The sequence below is a fragment of the Tinamus guttatus genome, unplaced genomic scaffold (assembly GCF_059628265.1).
Source record: "Tinamus guttatus ecotype Peru unplaced genomic scaffold, ASM5962826v1 Tinamus_guttatus_pri_ptg000402l, whole genome shotgun sequence".
Classification (NCBI taxonomy): domain Eukaryota; kingdom Metazoa; phylum Chordata; class Aves; order Tinamiformes; family Tinamidae; genus Tinamus; species Tinamus guttatus.
In genome coordinates, this window is record NW_028288936.1 from 729,014 (window position 1) to 748,405 (window position 19,392).

At 39.8% G+C, this 19,392-nt stretch overlaps 1 protein-coding gene across 1 annotated transcript in view; it reads left to right on the forward strand.

The window, feature by feature from the left end:
* The window catches only part of EYS (EGF-like photoreceptor maintenance factor), a 636,352-nt gene that overhangs the window by 131,375 nt on the left and 485,585 nt on the right, over positions 1–19,392 (forward strand). The window contains exons 9-10 of the mRNA XM_088531218.1: positions 9,589–9,786; positions 12,097–12,218. Coding sequence (XP_088387344.1) covers positions 9,589–9,786; positions 12,097–12,218 — 320 coding nt within the window. The remainder of the gene's footprint in view (positions 1–9,588; positions 9,787–12,096; positions 12,219–19,392) is intronic.

Here is a 19,392-nt window from a genome sequence, read left to right on the forward strand (position 1 = left end):
GTTGTGATAGCACTTCTGATATTGAAATCACATTCCAAATCTAAAGGACATATTGCCTCTTGAGAGACCTATTTGGAAGAATCCCATGGGCTAGGGCCCTAGAAGGAAGGGGATCCAAGAGACCTGGTTAATATCCAAGCAGCACTTTCTCCATGCTCAAGATTGGTGCATCCTGTGTAGTAGGAAGTCAGGCAGGGGGGTGAGCAGGAGGCCTGTGTGGATAAGCAAGGAGCTGCTGGTAAAACTCCAACAGAAGAAGACTGTAAGCGGAAAAAAAACAGGCTCCTTGCCAGGGAATGCAGAGATGCAATAAGGAAGGCTAAGGTGCATTTGGAAATAAATCTGTTAAAGACAACAAGCAGAGGTTATTCAAAGATATCAGTGACAAAAGGAAGATCAGAGAAAACGTGGGTCTGCTGGTGAACAGGGTGGGTGCCCTGGTTACGAAAGACACAGAAGAAGCAGAGCTACTGAATGCCCTCTTTGCTTTGGTGTTTACCAAGGGAAGATCTCTGGAATACCAGACCCTTAAAACCAGAGAAGGTGCCTGGAGAGAGAAAGACTTGTCCTGGGTAGAGGAAGATTGGGTAAGAGAGCACTAGACATCCACAAATCCATGAGCCCTGATGGGATGCACCCGAGAGTGCTGCATGAGCTGGCAGATGTTATTGGTAAGCCACTCTCCATCATCTTCAAAAGGTCCTAGAGAATGAGGGAGGTGCCAGAGGACTGGAAGAAAGCAAATGTCACACCAGTCTTCAAATATGGCAAGAAGGAGGACCCAGGAAATTAAAGGCCACTCAGCCTCACCTCCATCCCTGGAAAAGCCATGGAGCAGCTCTTCCTGGCTCTTGTGTCCAAACATGTGGAGGATAAGAAGGTGCTCAGGAGTAGTCAGCATGGATTCACCAAGAGGAAATCATGCTTGACTAACCTGATAGCCTTCTATGATGGAATGACCGGCTGGGTAGATGAGGGGAGAGTGGTGGATGTCGTCTATCTCAACTTCACCAAGGCTTTTGACACCGTCCCTCACAACATCCTCCTGGGCAAGCTCCGGAAGTGTGGGATAGACGAGTGCACAGTGAGGTGGATTAGGAATTGGCTGGATGGCAGAGCTCAGAGGGTGGTGATCAGCAGTGCAGAGACTAGTTCGAGGTCTGTAGCTAGCGGGGTCCCTCAGGGGTCAGTCCTTGGTCCAGTCCTGTTCAATTTATTCATCAATGACCTGGATGAAGGCACAGAGTGCTCCCTCAGGAAGTTTGCTGATGATACCAAACTGGGAGGAATAGCCGATACCCCAGAGGGCTGCGCTGCCATCCAGAGGGACCTGGACAGACTGGACAACTGTGGGGTGAAAAACCTCATGAAATTCAACAAGGCCAAGTGCAAGGTCCTGCACCTGGGGAGGGATAACCCCAGACACCAGTACAGGCTGGGAACTGACCTTCTGGAGAGCAGCTCTGCTGTGAGGGACCTGGGTGTCATGGTGGACGACAAGTTGGAAGCAGCATGCCCTTATGGCCAGAAAGGCCAATGAGATCCTGGGAATTAAGAAGGGCGTCTCCAGCAGATCGAGGGAGGTGATCCTGCCCCTCTACTCAGCCTTGGTGAGGCTGCATCTGGAGTATTGTGTCCAGTTCTGGGCTTCCCAGAGCAAGAGGGACATGGAGCTGCTGGAGAGTCCAGCTCAGGGCTACAAGGATGATCAGGGGCCTGGAACATCTGCCCTATGAGGAGAGACTGAGGGAGCTGGGCCTGTTCAGCCTGGAGAAGAAAAGACTGACCAGCGTGTGCAAATACCTCAAAAGAGGGAGTGAAGAGGATGGGGCCGGCCTCTTTTCAGTGATGGCTACTGATAGGACTAGAGGAAATGGCCACAAACTGAAGCACCAAAAGTTCCACAGGAACTTAAGGAAAAAAATCTTGACAGTGAGGGTGACAGAGCACTGGAACAAGTTGCCAAGAGAGGCTGTGGAATCTCCTCTGCACATCTTCAAAACCCGCTTGGATGCAACCTGCGCCATGTGCTCTAGGTGACCCTGTGTGTGCGGGGGCGTTGGACTAGATAATCTCTAAAGGTCCCTTGCAACCTACATGATACTATGATTCTATCCAAAGCTATATCCAGAAGGCAGTTTCCCCATCTTTGATTACTGCAACATTTTCCAAAGCTCAGCACCAGCACTATAGTGTGTATAGCTGTGGAACTGCAACAAATGAAGATTCGGTCCTCATCTGCCCCATGAGCTTCTCATTTGCCCCACAAGAGTCGTGTACAGGGGATACATTAATTTAACAGAATTTGAGAGGTGCAAGGGAAGAGCATGAAGATGCAGTTCAAAAACTCAGTTGTTGCCTTGTGCCAGGAGCAGCTACTTCCCTTGAAGTGCCTGTGCAGCTCATCTATGTGATTGAGACCATTTGGAGAGTGGAACACAGCATATATAATTGCTTATGCTTTTTCACCATGTATGTGAGATGCTACCTTGATGACTCCACTACAGCTGTTTGTGAGTGGGAACATGACACACAGACACAAGTTTCTGAAGAACTGGTGTCAAGGAATCACACTTGCATGGAGTACACACACCCTGCATGATGACAGAATAGTATTGACAGGGTTCATATTGTCTCTTTGTGCCCTTTGTGCAATCTTGAAGGCAGTTCACTGGCATTTTAGCAGAGATGGCAACTCCTACAACATAGAACAATCTAGGCATCTCTTCACAGGCACACTTGCTAAGCTGCTGTTGTTTTTTTCTTGTCTCCAGAATGATGCTGATCCCTCTCTCAGACGCAGCACCCAGCACAGATTAGTGACAGTAGCCACAACTGCCTCTACTGTCTTTTGGGTGAAGCTGCGTATAACTGTCCATCTGTGCTCAACTGATATAATGCATGGTGAACACTGGAAATGGTCAGTGAGATTTGTGTTGTGCCAAAAAGGGAGGTTCTCTATTTGCATATCGCCTCAAAGCTTCATGTGGTTTCTTAAGGTAATTGCCAGTGCGTCAACAATCTTCTGTAGTATCTGCAGCAGCTTGTCCACTTTCAAAAGAGCTGGGAATGTACACATTTTCAAATTTACCTGCTGGATACATGCTTTGTTTTCACAAAAGTCATAACGCTGGTGAATAAAAGGATACTACTATCGTAAGGTTCCTGGAACCCAGTCCCAATAAAATTAATATATTTTTAAAAAAATCCTTCTGTTGGCCAATGATCAAAAATTGGCCAACGTCAGATGCAAAGATCAGGTCTAGTAGAATAGTAACTGTGATACTCGCTTCAAAACTTCACTCTGCAGCTACTTCCTCTGACCCCAGTCTGGCTTTACGGGTAGCAGCTGCTGGTCAGTTCTCACCTTTTGTCCAAACATCCCCATGGACCACCTGCTCCGAGCAGGTGATGCCACCTGCTCTGCCTTCAGAGCATGTTGTCCTCATGAGTGCGTATTTAACATCACTACTGCAGCATTTAATATTATTTAGGAAATTGTCATCCAGTGGTGCTATTGTTTCTCTGGAACTAGCCACAAGTAGTTTATTTTCACTATATCATCATAATATTGCTACTAGTTTGCAATCTGATATATTTTTTCATTTTTCAGCCTATACTTCTATTGCAAAATGCTGACTTTAAGAGCTGTTGTCAGATTTAATTCCTTAAAATGTTAGCAGAAAATGGCTTTTTATTAAATTATTTCTCCAAAAGAATAACAACATCAAAGAGATGCCGTTGTAAAAGAATTCTGTAGTGCACATCAAAATATTTCATGTAAAGGCTTATGCTGAGCAAACGAAAATGAAAACAAACAAATGTCAATAGTCTCTCATAAGGGAATTAAAACTTATCTCAGACAATTTAGTTTTATGTCATTTTTATAAATTGAGACTTTTGACTTTTAATAATGGCCTAAATAAAGTGTTTTTCAGCAAGAAATTACCTAATTTCAGTACTCATTTATGATATTTAGGGACTCTTGTCATAGAACTACTACAAACAAATATAGTAGTAAAAATGCCCTAATATTACTCCTATCAGCTGAATATTAGCAGGACAGAAAAGGTTAAATTGGCCTAATTGAATTAAGCACAGTTGGAAAAATGTGCTTAAGGACCTTATTAATCCTTTAATGACATTCCGTGTTTGACTCCTTTTGAGCTGTTGGGCATTCTTTCTTTTTAATTCTTGATAGTTCACTATGTGTAGGTAGTGAATACTACTCTGTGAATACTGTCTTCTGCTCTGTGATGACCAATCTACAAATTCTGATATATCAGTGGGAGAAGATACTTTATAAACTGTTTTCCTGGCATCGTATCCATTTCTGACAGTAAACATAGACATACGGTTATGGAAATACCAGATCAAGTAAGATAATGACATACTGAAACTAATCATCTACAATTAAATTTCTCATATTTATGTACTCTTACAAAAATAGTCTAACATATGCTTTACAATAAAAAAGAGAAAAGGCATGAGTTCTGTTTTCTATTTACTTAATTTAATAAATAAATCAGTTTTTCTTCTATAATTTGTTGCTTGATTTATCTGAATAGCTTTAATATCTATTTACAGAATTGAAAAAAAGTGTACTAACATATAACCACCAAAGCGAATTATAATACAACTTTAATCTCTGTGGGACTATCAGCTTTTCAAAACACGCTATTTTAAAATTGGGCAACATTATTTTCTCATTTGCTTGATATTTGTCTTGATTAGCCTAATAATATTACTAAATAATAAATATTTATCATAATTGTATTAAAAATAATATAAATACTTGTGCTCCTCAGAATGCGGTGGCTTTTTACATTGCTATTTTTTAATATTGATGATGGTTTAAAAATGAATGGACAAAAGAGTAAGAGTTTGAGGGACAAACTTGCTTTTTATTGTCTTACTGTCTTCCCAACTTTCCCATTTGATATGAATGAAATCTTTGTAAATTCAGTAACGAGCATGAAAGCTTTCTGATTCAAGAGAGGTGAAGGTAGCTTGAAAGAAGACACTGAAAAATGTTTAAAAAATACTACTACAAATCAATAATGTGTCACGTGTTTTAGCCTCATTTGGTAACTAGGAGTTATCCATGGTCCTCAACTTTATGATCTGACTTTAATTTTTCATTCTTCATAAATGTCAGGATATTTTCAATGGCTATATTCAAATGACATTAGCTGCAAATGACAATAGTCATTTGCTTTCAGGGAGAAAAAAAAGTCTATTTCTTATCACCTATATTTTCTCAAGTGAGGACATAGTCTGGTGTAATCTTGATCCATATTTCCCTGGAATTCCTACTCATCTGGTAGCTGTACTTAGCATTGATCTAAAGAGGTTTATAGCCCTGCTTGCAGAACAGCATGTGAGGCATGGTCTCCTCAGCAGCCAGTCATGCAGCCTGCTTGTGCTGTGGTGTTGGTGTTGTGGTGAAGCTGAGGAGGAGGCGAGCAGGCTGCACAGCATTAGGGCAACAAACAGAAAATGAAGAGGTTCCTCAGAACTCAGAGGTTCCTCATCCAGAGAGGCACATGGGCTGGCTGAATTGGATGCACATACTCTACCCGGTGATACTAAGAAGCAGCAGTTGGTGATAGCTTATAGCCTTTTAGGATTCCAGGAGGGATGGTGGCACTAATCTGCTGACCAAATCTGATCTCTTTTTTGCATGTCAGAAGTCTGGATTCAGGGAGTTGGAAAGATACCTGAGCTATTACCTTCTGCTACTTGCTTGTGTGGGCACCAGTGATACTGCCAATAGAGACCAATGCCAATGTTGCTTGAGCAGTGCCAGAAGGGAACAGTAGACTTTGGTGGTACTGGTGAAGGCCACATGGGCCCAGAGGTGTTATCTTCAATCCTGATGGTAAGAATAGACACACAGCTAACATCCCTCTAAGGAGTAAGATCTGATGGTGAGAGATGGGATCCATCTAACAAAGAGCATTTTTGCCAACAGGCCAGCTAACTCAGTGAGGAGAGTTTTAAATTGCATCTATCAGGGGAATAGAGAGAAAAACCCAAAGCAAAGTGAAAGTATAAGGAGTTGGAAAGAATTGTCTGCAGGAAAGCAAGATCAGCAAATCACAGAATGCTTAAGGTTGGAAGGGACCTAGAGAGATCATCTAGTCCAACTTCCCTACTGAAGCAGGAACACCTAGAGCACATGGCACAGGGTGGCATCCAGGCGGGCTTTCAAGATCTCCAGAGAAGGAGACTCCTGTCACACTTGGACAAAGTGGTGCAACTGGGGACTCATCTCAAGTGCCTGCAACACTGCGTGCAGCATAGGACACAGGAGGAACAAAAAGTCCTTACGCACTCTCAGAACTACTGCCTCACTGGAATGATAGGGCACATCACAGTTGTGGAGTGATAACCAGCTGTCTGGAAAGACAGGCAGGGAAGAAGGGGAGACAGGGTTGGACTTCAAGCAAAGCAGGGGCTCGAATGCATGGAGTTACATTATTGAATGGGCAGTGGTGATGCGCTGGTTAGACCTGGTGGGGCTGCTCAGGCTGAGCAGAGAACCAGTATAGGCAATATTTTGGTGGATGTCTGCTACAAGCAGACAAGATCCAGAAAAACTGATGCAGTTTTCTTCAAATAATGGGGGAAAAAGCCTCATGAATTAACTAGAGTGAGCTCAGAAGAGGGCCTTCAACATGGTTGTGGTCTGCAGCACTTGCTCCAGACGTGGAGAGGCAGAGGGAGCTGGCCTTGTGCAGCCTCACAGAGAGGTCCTTCCAGGAAGGCCTAACAGCAGCCTGACACCTACCTCGTGTGAGGGTATGGAGGAGACAGGCAAACTCATTTTCACAGAGTTGCACAGTGGGAGACATCTAGCCAGGCTTTCATAAAAAATACTTATCCTTAGTTACCGAATTTGAGATGATAAATCTGTCAATATGTGGCAAAACTGAATTTATGAAAGCAGCACAAGAATCTGAAAGTGCTGCATTCAAGCATAGCCTCCAGTACCTTATTTTCTGAATCTGGTCACATTTAACCTTTTACATTTCAAATATTTCCAAAAATATTCTCATAAATTATGTTTGAGGTAGCAAGAGTCAGCTTCAGTTAAAGGTTAAAATAAATTATGAATTAAAAAAAAAAAATTTATCCACAGTTCTTTGGAGACTGCTGTTTTTTGAAGGGACTGAGACTAGACAAAAGTTGTTCTGCTGGTCTTTGATGAATGATACAGTTATAACACACATATTGTGCAGAAAGCAAAGGCAGAAGAAATCTAGCATGTTATTCATGCCAGACCAAAATTTCAGCAGAGGAAAATGCTTGAAATAAAAATCTTTTGTAGTGGATATAGTTAGAGATGTAACCTAGAGGCTTGGGGGAATATTGAGAACCAAGAAAAAAATAAAAGATAATTATTTTTGGAAATACATAATTAATTTGTGAAAATTAGCCACTAGATACTGAGATCAAGAACATGTAAATTCATTAGTATTCATACAACAGAGCTATGCACAGTCCTATTATTATTAGTGGACAAATATTTGTAAATAAAATGAACCTGTAGGACTTAGGACATATATCTTCACTGTTTCTTATTGCTTCATTGCCTGGTAATTGCTCACTAAGACTTTGTTACACTCTGGCCTAAAATGTGGTAGTATCTACTACTAGAGAAAAATACTGCAGTAGGGGAAAACTGATGCATTCTGGCATGTTGTTTGCTTTATCTCCTATAAATGTATATCCCACTGCCACAAACATTTAAACATATGAGAAGACAGGACAAGTCTGTTTTGAAGAGTCTTCCATCAAGGCAGAGGAAAAACAACTCCTGCATTACTGCACGATCCGACAGTTCCCCTTACCATCGCGAGCCATGTGTTAAACTCATCCATGTGGGTGCGAACTTCACTTTAGGAAGCAGCAGAGTCGTCGCCCACGTCAAGCTGCTGCAATATAAAGATAAAAACCTCAGGGCAAAACCGCAGTGTGCCATATGGCAGCTTCTGCCATGCTGTTTCAATGAATCCCAGGACTGAGACTGCCAAATGCCAGCAGCAGAATCGCTGTGCATCACAGACATCACCAGTCACATAAAGACAAGGAATGACTTGTGCTGTTCTCCTTCTCCCCTGCCAGATTAGCTGCTGTGGTCAGAGGTTTTTTTTACCCCAATCGTATTCCCATCTGTTGTTTTTGCAGCCTTAACAGTTGAGCGCTTAAGATGTTATCTTGTAATAGGGAATCAGCTCACCCAAAACCCACACAGCTAATGTTTTGGAGAATGTGTGGCAACCTGCTTATACACGCTGCCAAGAATTAATTGTTAGTACAGTTTAATGTCTTGATAGTCCGACAGTCCATATCATCTAATTAATACAGGAAAGCCTCATTTATAGTACAATTAAAAGTGCTTTAAAACCCCTGTTGTTAGGCCTACCTTTCCAAGGTCCCCATGTCCTGTGTCAACACTTCAGTCTCCTGCAGAAACACAGCGGGAGGGTTGCAATTAGCTGTCACCATCCGGAGGTCCTCACTGCCAGAGGTCTCATGGTCCTGGCTCTTCCTCCTCAGCCTTGGATCCTCTGGGGTTTCACTTCCTGCCCACAGATGCCTGAAAGGCTGGGGCTGGGGCTGGGGCTTTGGGCTGGAGCTGGAGCTGGCGCTGGGTCAGGGCAGGCAGCAGCCCCGGGCCCCAGCTCAGGCTCCGACCAGCGCAGCCCAACTCAGGCCATGGTCAGCCCTGAGCCCGGCATGGCCACAGCAGCACCAGCCTGTGGCCTCCCCCTGGAAATTGCAAAATCTTGTGTACTTTTATGCGATAATCACAAGATGCAGGAAAATACACACACACAGACGCACACACATGCACAACCATCATGGTGTCGCAGAAATTTAAATCAGTGGTAAAGGTGAGGCTGCTGGGGCAGGAGAACTGCTGCTCCTGGAGGGAAGGTCATAGAACAGGCTTCCCCAGTGATCCCCTGTAAGTGTCACTGGCCTCTAATTCCTTATCTGCTAGAGCAGTTGTTGGACAGAGATTGTGAGATTTTCTATCATAAAGCTATTTTTATACACTATAGAGACAGACATTCATTATGAAAAATAAATTATTTCAGTTAGATAGTTTGTGTGTCATTATTAATTGCAAGCTGGACATTAATATAACATAAGGCTCCTGGCATTTCATTCTTGTTCACCATTCTGCCTTAATCTATAAACAGCTCTGACAACAGTGGGAAAAAAATGAGAGGATGCTTTTAATGAAAATTCTTCTTTTTATTTTTGTTATTATTTTTTATGTCACTATGCCTTTTAAGCCAGTTGAGAGGGCAAGGGTACACAGAAAAACTATAAAAGATATTCAAACAACTAGTTTGATTTTAAAATGCAATGCCATTATATAAACAAGGCAGGTACAAAATGACAGCTTTTTGTTTGTAAGTTAGCAAAGCGAAGTATCTTTGCATGGCAATACGCACATGTACGTTTCTGAGACACTGCAGCTCAGCATTAACTGGAAACTAAAGCAAATACAGCAGCTGCAGGAATATGTTCATTAGTTAAACCCTGACAGCTTTGCCATTTTCCTTTCAGGCTCTAACTGTGAGTTTAGGCCCTGCGAGGCCAGCAATCCCTGTGAGAATGGAGCCGTGTGCATTGAAGAAATGAATTTGGACATTTCTCCCCTCGGATTCCAGTGCTGGTGCGCAAAGGGCTTTGCAGGTCCACGCTGCGAGATCAATGTCAATGAGTGCAGCTCTAACCCTTGCCTCCACGGGTACTGCTACGACAGTGAGTGCAGCCTGGTTCCTTGCTTTAATGTGGAGTAGTCTTCCTGCTAAGCTAGCTTCTGTAGCTGCTCTGGGGAGAGAAGTGGATAATTTACTGAAATTTAGCTTGTCTGAAGCTCCACCACCGGTGCCAGGAGGATCATTTTTGCCAAAGTGCCTCAACTCCTGGCACTGAGGTTGGTGTGTTCAGGGGGTCAGATTTGCAGCTAATGAGAAATTTTAATGAGATTTGTGCTGTCTCCTTTGATACCTAAATTAGCCAAACACATTGTGCATTTGAGGAGGGAGAATATTCAGGTGCTGAAAAAAGGAGCTCATAAGAGCAGAGAGGCAGTATTTGTAGTAATTTTAACAAGCCCAAATATTCCATTAACTGTCAAACTGATGTAAAATCTAGTGTCTGTTTACTGAGAAGCACCTTCTAGCATTGACGTGGTGACACCAGGTGCCTGACACTTTCCCTGATAGTGATATTTAATATTTCTATGTTAGGGTTTAGAAGCAAACTGAGTATGAATTACTGCACTATATTCTGTCTGGATTGTCAGGGTAAGAATAGCAGCACCCATTTCGTCTGAGGTTTTCACTGCAGTGTCTTATGGGACAGCACTACTAATCAGGCACTTTCTATGCCTGCTAAACAAAAGTGTTGGGTTTTCACAGAGTCTTAGAAAAGCTGGTTGGAAAAGGGGATGACCTTGGAGGTAACACAGTCAAACCTGTGTGAAGCCAGACATGCTTTACTCTTGCAGTGATTTTTTCCCATCTTCTGGTATCCAACGTGAATCTCCTGAGCTGCAATTTGTGGCCATTGCTCCTTATTATAACCTCTGGCACTCAGAAAAGAATTTGGTTCTGTCAGTTTTGTAACTGTCCTTGAAGTTGTTATTAGATAGCCCTTTATCTATTAACCGTTCATCAAAGCGACTAACATAAAAGCAGCCCAGCTGATTCAACTTCTCACAGGTCATGGACTTTAAGCCTTGACGAAGCCTGGGTCTGGTAGTCTTCTGCTGGGTCCCTCTCCAGTTTCTCCACATCTCTTTTAAAATAAGAATGATGACACATGAACTTCCCTGAAATTCAGAAATTTAAAGTCACATTCAAAGAAGGTGAAATTAACTTTACTGATTTCAGATAAGATCTTAAAGATCTGACCTTAAATTATGAAAATTATTATCTAAAACTCTCTTGTTTATAAAATAATCATTTTAAATAAACTTTAGGAATTGCCTGCATTCATATGGGAATAAGAAAGCAGCTTCTGATCCTTGCGTAGTAAAGATTACTGTCTAACAAGTTTATGGATGTTTTTATTTACTGCACATAGTTCAGAGATTTTTGAAGCAAAATTTAGATAAGATGCAAAAAAGTTCTTTACACTAATGAAGTGCCAGATTTTTGGTGGGTAGTTTGTGACACCTCTAGACTTAACTTCTGTTACTTGGAGGTCTCATTTCCTCTGCCAAATGTGCAAGAGCATGACTGCAGAAAGTAGGAATTCTGAGAAAGCTTGGAATCTCTTTAGCAGACGAAAAATGATGCTGCTGGGAAAGACTTACAGCATGTAATGAATGTAATAGCAGCTCTTCATACAGACACAACGACTGAATGGATTCCATAGTAAATCTCAGAGATAATGAAGAATCCAGGGACCTATTTGAGGTTGTAATAAATCAGGCCCACAAGAACTGCAATTACTGCTATCACTAGCTCCTTATATGGATGCAGCACTCTAAAGATGCCTCTCACTTCAGATCATTACAGATGAAAAGGAGTACGATCCTTATCATTAACTGCTGAAGATTAAAGTGAAGCATGGAAATATCTTTGAAGTTGACCTGCCAAATTCAACTCAACTGAGTTTTGCTTTAATATTGTGGTATAATAGGAGACATTGCTTAACAGAAGTATCAATGTTGAACTGTCCCTTTTGCATTTAGGATCAATATCAAAGTCAAAATAGTATGTACCTGTGTACAGTTTTGCGATGGAAAATTAGTTAGTAGCTTATAAGGTCAGATTACTTTCTTTTCTCAAGCTTGCAATGGGTCATTGATTCATGATTACCATGTTAAAATAATTGAATTGTTTAAGTAAACTGCAGTACAGCTAATCTGTTTTCATATTAAAAGGAAGTTTTGAGGTATTGAGTTTAATTTAGTTCATTTTTTTAATGTCTATATAATGTCACATTTAGGTGAAGCCAGTCCAAATCTGTTTTGAATATTAGTCATTACTGTTACTTCTTAGTTTTACTGTATTATTTTCATTTCATAGTATTAGTACTAAGATACTATGTCTGTTACAGTTGTCGATGGCTTCTATTGCTTGTGCAACCCAGGGTATGCGGGACTGAAATGTGAGCAGGACATTGATGACTGCACAACCAACGCCTGTGAGCACAATTCCACATGCATCGATTTACATCTGGTTAGTAAAGAATGTTTTGTAATTAAAATGTTTGCTTAGTTTTCTCTCCTGAAACCTAAAGCAAGGCTATTGCAAGTTCTGAACCCCTACTTAATCCATATACTTGTCAAGAGTTTTATAATTAGGCTTTCCAGTCACCGTTTTTTATTTATAATGATGTAGACAGAGGGAAAAATAAATTTTGATCATTTAAAAGCAGTCACTGAGTCAACATGGTTATTTGGTGAATTCATAAAGAGGGGAATATTCTCAATTAGGTATGTTTATTGCCTCTTTGTAAGTGACAGTAGTAATCATTTAAATTGATGATATTGACTTCAGAGGGGTTTAAAAAATCTCCTACCTCCCCAAAATGGCTTTTCTTTAAGTACTTCAGTATTTTTTTTTCCAAAATCCTTCAGCTATATTAGTTCCTGAAACTTGAAAAGTTAACATATAACTAATTTCTTCTCAGAAGTAAAAGCATTCTGTCATCTAATTCTTTCCTGGGGAAAAGGAGGAGAAAGGACATTAATAGTCTGTAAAACTTTGGCACTGGAGGAGGTCTTGATCTCTTCATAGCTACAGAAATGTAATTATCTAAGTCAGGAACCAATTTATTTTCCATGTTCTCATAAGACCACATAGTATGAATATGGTCCTTAAGTGCGAGAGAAATCGGGAGTGGTTAGAAAAGTCAGAATACTTTAAAATAACAAAAAGTTACACTTTCAGTCAGATACTGGTGGTAGTCCAAAGCTGTCAGTATTTTCTGAACTCAAACAAACATTGTGTTTCATGAGAATTTTCTCAATTCTTGTCTTCTAATTTCCAGAGTTGATTTTTATTTTCATAGTTAGAAATACTTTATGTATTGTAAACCTTTTTTTTTTTTTTTTTTGTTAAATATGCTTCAAGAATTAACAAACGCGTTGGACAAAATGCAGGGCTTGATATGGAGATCGCAGAGACTGTGATATTTCTGTAGTGGATGCTATTGCACATGCATCCATGTTTCTCTACCATGAGGTTATAACAAATATTTCAAGCTTTTATATTGAACACATACTGACATCTTAAAATCCACTAATAGAGTATTCCACAAACAAGCTTTACACTCATGAATCATGCACCATCATACTATTATAAGACTATGCTGCAAATGTAGATATTCCAAGTATTTACTCCTGCAGCTGATGCTTTAACTGACACTGTTAAAATGGGGATGAATATACAAATTTAGAACATAAACAGCCAATTCCCGCCCCGAAAGTTAAGATATCAGAAAGGGATGAAACTACAGAATTTTTGTAAAGTAAGTATATCTTTCCACCAAGAATGCCTGCTAAGCTTCACTGATGAGTTGCAATATTGACCCAGGGGGATTTTTTTAGACAAAATTAAACCTGACAAAGAATGATAGTTCACTGCAGTTTTTAACACTGCTTTAGATTTTTCTTCATATGCCTTTCATGTTTTTGTTTCCTTCATTAATTTGAGTTTATTCTTGTCCTGCAATATCTATGCATTTGTCATCTTCTCTATCAATCACAGCTGTTCTATTTTAAATGGTCTGTGACACAGCCAGCAAATCAGTGAGATAGTCATGAAATCCACATAGATATCTTTTAATTTCAGGTTTTCTATAAAATAATTTTACAAGTATCTAAAATAAACACTATAGAAACTTAATGGCAAGTCATCTTAGATTAGATTTTATATTCATCAGATCTCAATAGCTTTCTTAAGGTAATTCACACTTGTTATCAACATACTAATATTCTCTTTCTTAACGTATGTTTACTTTAAATTGATTTTAAAGTTTCATATGGATCACCTTTTAATTTGACTGTGACTCCAGAAAGGGGCATAAAAGATTACCTTATTAAGTGATCATATTATTCAGTTTGTGTGTCACTGTATTATTCAACATAAACTGTTGTTCTTATTGTATCTACTATTGAAAGGTATGGAATGTTTCTAATGCAGTTTTAGGCACTCGCCAAGATTCTTCAATGATGGATACAAACAAGATCAATGAATAAATATATAGTCATAAAAATAGGAGAGTCATTCTCTCTTCTTCTTCAGACAGAACATCTATAAAGAACAGGTAACTAGATATTACCCCACTACAGAATGAACTTTCAGTATTCAGGATTTATCCCGCAGCCTTACTCCAAAAAGTAACAAACTGGGGATGTGGAGCTACTGAGTTATCACCAATGAGAGAGCCTCAGCTCTCGGCAAGCTCAGAAGTGCAGGTTAGATGAGCTGACAGTGAGAACTGGTGGTTGTGGAGCCTCCTTCTCTGGAGAAACTCAAAATCCGCCTGGATGGGATCCAATGCTATGTGCGAGCGTGGGGGTTCAACTAGGTGATCTCCAAAGGTGCCTTCCAATTTCAACCATTCTATGATTCTGTGAAGACTTAAGAACAGATAGAGATCTTTGTAGCTACATAATTTTCCCATCCAATACAGTTTTCTTCCAAATACCCCATAGTATAATTCTACAAGTCAAGTATGAAAGGTCTTTATGTGGGAAAGTTTTCCAAAGATGCTAATTGCAACATAAGCTTTGCAGCCTTTACCTTGGCTCTCCAGGCAGTGGGTGGCATTAGGCAATGGGAGCACATGAGGAGATGAGGCTGGGGAAGGCACACAGCTGAACGGCACAGCCACATCAGTGTGTGCCAGCAGGAGTTCCCTTCTGCAGTGCAGCCACAGCTGCTTTTGTGAGGTTTCTCTAGGGCAAAAGTGAGAAATTCATAGAGAGATTTATTACTTCAAGAATGATATTTGCAATACTTCCCCTGTTTTGTTGTCTGTAATACAGTGTAATGTGGAGCCTTAAAACCACTTAACCATGATATCTTATCAAAGCACTAGTGCAAAAAGGCACAAAAATGATACTTAGTGAAGCTAACATGCTGCATAGAGGGGGCTGGTAAAACTCGGAAGCAGGAAATCGCACACACACGCAAAAAAAAATGGTTTGTGATGCAGCTCGTGATGTTTTAAGAGGTCTGTTTTATAAAGTCTATCTGTAGAAGGATACTGGCCGGTCCTACTAAGGATGTGGTTCCCTTCAGTCTGATACAAGTGAAACCTCCAGATGACTCTAACATATGATAAACCATAACGGATTAGTCATTGTGGTGGCAGATCATCAATAACAAGAATCCCAAGGCTTCTCTGTGTTAAAGATTCTCAATTCCCACCCAAAAACTATTCCCAGTGTTGATGCAAGTCTCACAGTAATTAATTGCAAGAATGATAACAACGCTATGTGTTTTGCTTGATTACCTATGGAGAGAAGGACAGTTTCTGTGAACACAACAGCTGTTTTCTCCAGATTCTGGTGCTGGCGTGCTCCAAGACTACATGCCAAAATGTAGTGACAAATAGGTTTAATTGAGGACTCTAAAACCATTATGGCTCTGTTACTCAGATAAAATTTGAGCCATCCAGTATTTAAACAGTTCTGCTTGTATTTGTGTAGTTGGGCATTATATTAGCAAGATGTGATGTTAAGGAAATAGTTGGTGACAGCAGAACATACCAAATTAACATATCATTATTAAAATATAAAAAAGTTGTTTTACCAATTTACCATCCATTTTAAACAACGTGTGACAGATTATAAAGTGTTTCTCTATAGAATTGTCATGGGGGAAGAAGAAATCTTGTCTATTGCAACCAAACGACCAGTAAGAGAAACCAGTTAGAGTAACCACTTCCTTCATCGGTTCTCCCAGGCCAGCTACCAGTAAAAACTGCTCCTGTATGGAGCGTGATTAGCACAGATGCCTGTTCAGGGTACTCACAATCATCTGTCAGCCTAGCCAGTATGGTCGTCATGTTTTGTTCTATGACTGTAAAAGACAAAGATATTGAAAGAAGATTAATGCTGGGAAGGCTGGTCTGACATCAGCTGCCTTGCATAAATCAATTACCTCCTCCCAATTTTTTAAAGAAATTAAAAAGCATCCCTGCTTAAATCCCTGCTTAAATCCTTGTTGTATTTTCATTGCAGTAAGTGAATTTGACTTTGTAAAATAGTGGAAAGCTTTTGGTTTATGTGCATGTAAACAAAATTAAGTTGCTCAGTCAAACTGATAGATGTAATAGAAGGAGCGAAGTATGGGAGTGGCAGAAAGGCTGTGGTGCTCTCACTGCGAAAGAAGAAAACTTGGGCTTTCTAGTGACTAGAGTGGTCATCACTCGTTGAGAAAAATAGTGGTAGTGAAGACCTCTGCTTGCAGTGGATAAGTAAGTAATAACATTAAAACTGAAATAACCAGCAAAATACTTAACTAAAACCTGGTAAATAGTAAATTAAATATATATATACATATATTTTGGGACATTAGCCTCTTGCTCAGCTTATGCTAAGGCACATTTTACTCAGATTAACTTGCAAATCCTTCTAAAAAAAAGTACTGTATAAAGCTGAAATGTTGTCTTTAATTACTTTAATATCCTATGAAGCATGTAGTTCATATAATAAAAAACATTAGCTGGGAGTATTGGTATTAAAAATTTGTTAAGAAATAATAGTAGCTTCATAATAGCACTGACCAGTTTTGCTTGTGCTGTTCTATATGTCAAATATAAAGCAAATCCTGTCTCTTTAATGTATAAAGGATATCTCTACAGCAAATTTTAATTGATGTCTGCTCAAGACTTTATTTCTGGAAGCTGTTATTTCTCTCTACTTGCCACACAATAAATAAAAAGTATAAACTGTAAGTAAAGTGATAGTTAAATAATAGTGCTTTCATTGCCATCTTACGCCTTAAATTTGGCAAACTCTCTATCACTACTTGATTTAAAATATAATTATCTCCCTGACAGAAAAAAAATGGAATGTTATGGAACTGAGCTCTCCAATTCAATAACAGAAGAGATGGTGAATTTGATCCCAAACAGGCAATGATTTATTGTTCCTTACCTACTTTTAAAATGGCAGAAGAAAAAGACTGGTAAAACAAGTTGCAATTCAGTAACTATAACTTAGGAATTTATGTTTTGGGTTGTAGGGAAGGCTCATATGAGGGAGAGAGAGACAGTAAAATAAAACAGAAAAAAAAATCAGAAAAAATAACCAGAGTTAATAGGCATTTTATCTAGTGGATCTTATTTCAAGAGCAAAACCCGTAAGAAGTCTAGCTCAAGACATGAATTGTGAAGGAAGGATTAATTGGGAGGAACTCTGGCACTGAGAGCTAAGGTACAAAGCAATAGTTCATTAAACTATTAAAAGTGTATTTTAGCCAGAAATAAATTAGTTAGCTCTTAGGAATAACATAAAATAATCCCCTACATCTGTCATCTACCCTTTATTTCCATGTAAAATAGAACCTGTTGAACTTTCTCCTAACTGTAGGAAAAAAAATGTATATGTATACATATATATATATATCCTCCAAAACTTATAAGTTAGTGTGGAAAATCCAGAGATGCTCAAGGTATGATGAAGTAACCGAGCCTCAAGAGCCTCTGCTCTCTAGCTGATGTTAGCAGGTGGTCTGACATTTGAAAAATGAATAGAGACCATACAGGCCTGAATCAATGAAAACTTTCCAGATTTCTTTGGGACTGGAAATTCTCTAAGGTCTCTATAAAGCAAACAAGTTCTTCCACTGAAATTGGTCTGAAACAACACCTCTGCCTAACTAAAGGTCAGATCACACACCATGAATGGCATACAGCATATAACAAGCAAGAAGTCCTTAGCAGTTTTCAAGGTCACATAAATTCAGACCGAGTTGTACGTGACTTTAGTGTATGCGTTGGCTTAACTGAGAGATTCCATGTGTGGAGGTTATGAATGTGCTGTAACAATTTGACAAATCAAGTCCAGATTACTGATTATACATCCCAGAAAAGAGCCATACAGCAGCTGCCTAAGAAGCCACCTAAGAAGCCATCAACTGCAGTGCTACAAACTACTACTGCTGCTACAATTCTCTGTGCTCCCCTGAAAATTTGACTTGCTGTGCTCCCCTGAAAATTGGGCTTGTCATGTCTGATATATTTCTTTGTCTACCTATATTTAGTTTTAAAAAATGACTGGTGTCTTCATACTCCTTCAATAAAAGTCCTTTTGAAAAAGACAGAGAGAAAACTTCCTGCTGTGCCGTGTATGACAGAGCTAGCATAACGTAGATTGAAAACTTACTCATTACAAGTTTTTTCCTTTTATGTTTTAATAAGTCCAGCTGAGTCAAATGCACTTGAATGTACAAAATTAGCTATTGACTTACTGACTTAGGATGATGTCCTTACATGTCATTACATGTAGCTTGGAGAAAGGGAATATACTGTCTTATGCCTTAGTCATATAACTGAAAGTTGAGGTCAGCAAACAAGCAAGAGAAAAACAGACACTATTAAAGATATAAATGATCGACTGTTCATTGGGTTTCCATTTAACTCATTTGCTTTAGCTATTTTAGTATCTTCTAAATGACTTAATTTGATTTTTAGGGGAGAAAATTTGGATGAAAATGGGAATGGTTAGTCTTGACCAACAATGACAGTAAATACTCTAGGCCAGTGAGCCTTCTCCTATTGTATTTTCATAAACTGAATTTTAACTACTTTACAGAGTTAAGTAGAACTATTACAAACTGTAGGAAGAAAGAGATTAATAGGCATTTAAAGGTGGAGTTTCCAATGAGGCTTGTGAGCAGCTGGCAAGTCAGTGTGATAAAGACACAAGAAGGAGGTCCCAGATGGTGTGTGAGCTCCAGGTTCTGTGAGCAGCACAGAGGCTGGTCAGAGACACCACGCAACAGCAGGGAGGGAAGTGGGGAACTTCAGAGCACAAGGCTCTCTGTGGAAAGCAAAACCCTGAAATTGATTCTGGCAGAGGTTTCATGACTCTAGGTGTGAAATGCTCTTTCCTTTTAAAGCATTAAACGACTGACAGCAGCGTTATGCTGGGGAGACTTGGCACTTGGCGAGTATGAGAAGGGGAATTCTAACAAGTGTGGGAAGAGGAGTTAGATGCCGAGAAGTGGGTACAGTAAATTCTTTAGCTTTACAGAGCAGAAGGTCACAAAAGGGTATGGGTCCAAAAGGAAAATGCAGTGAAGTACGAGGGGTAAATTGGTCTGTAGTCTATCAGTCAGTCTGTGATAACTACTCTATAGATGTCTTGACCGCACACATGCGAGAAGCTTATTT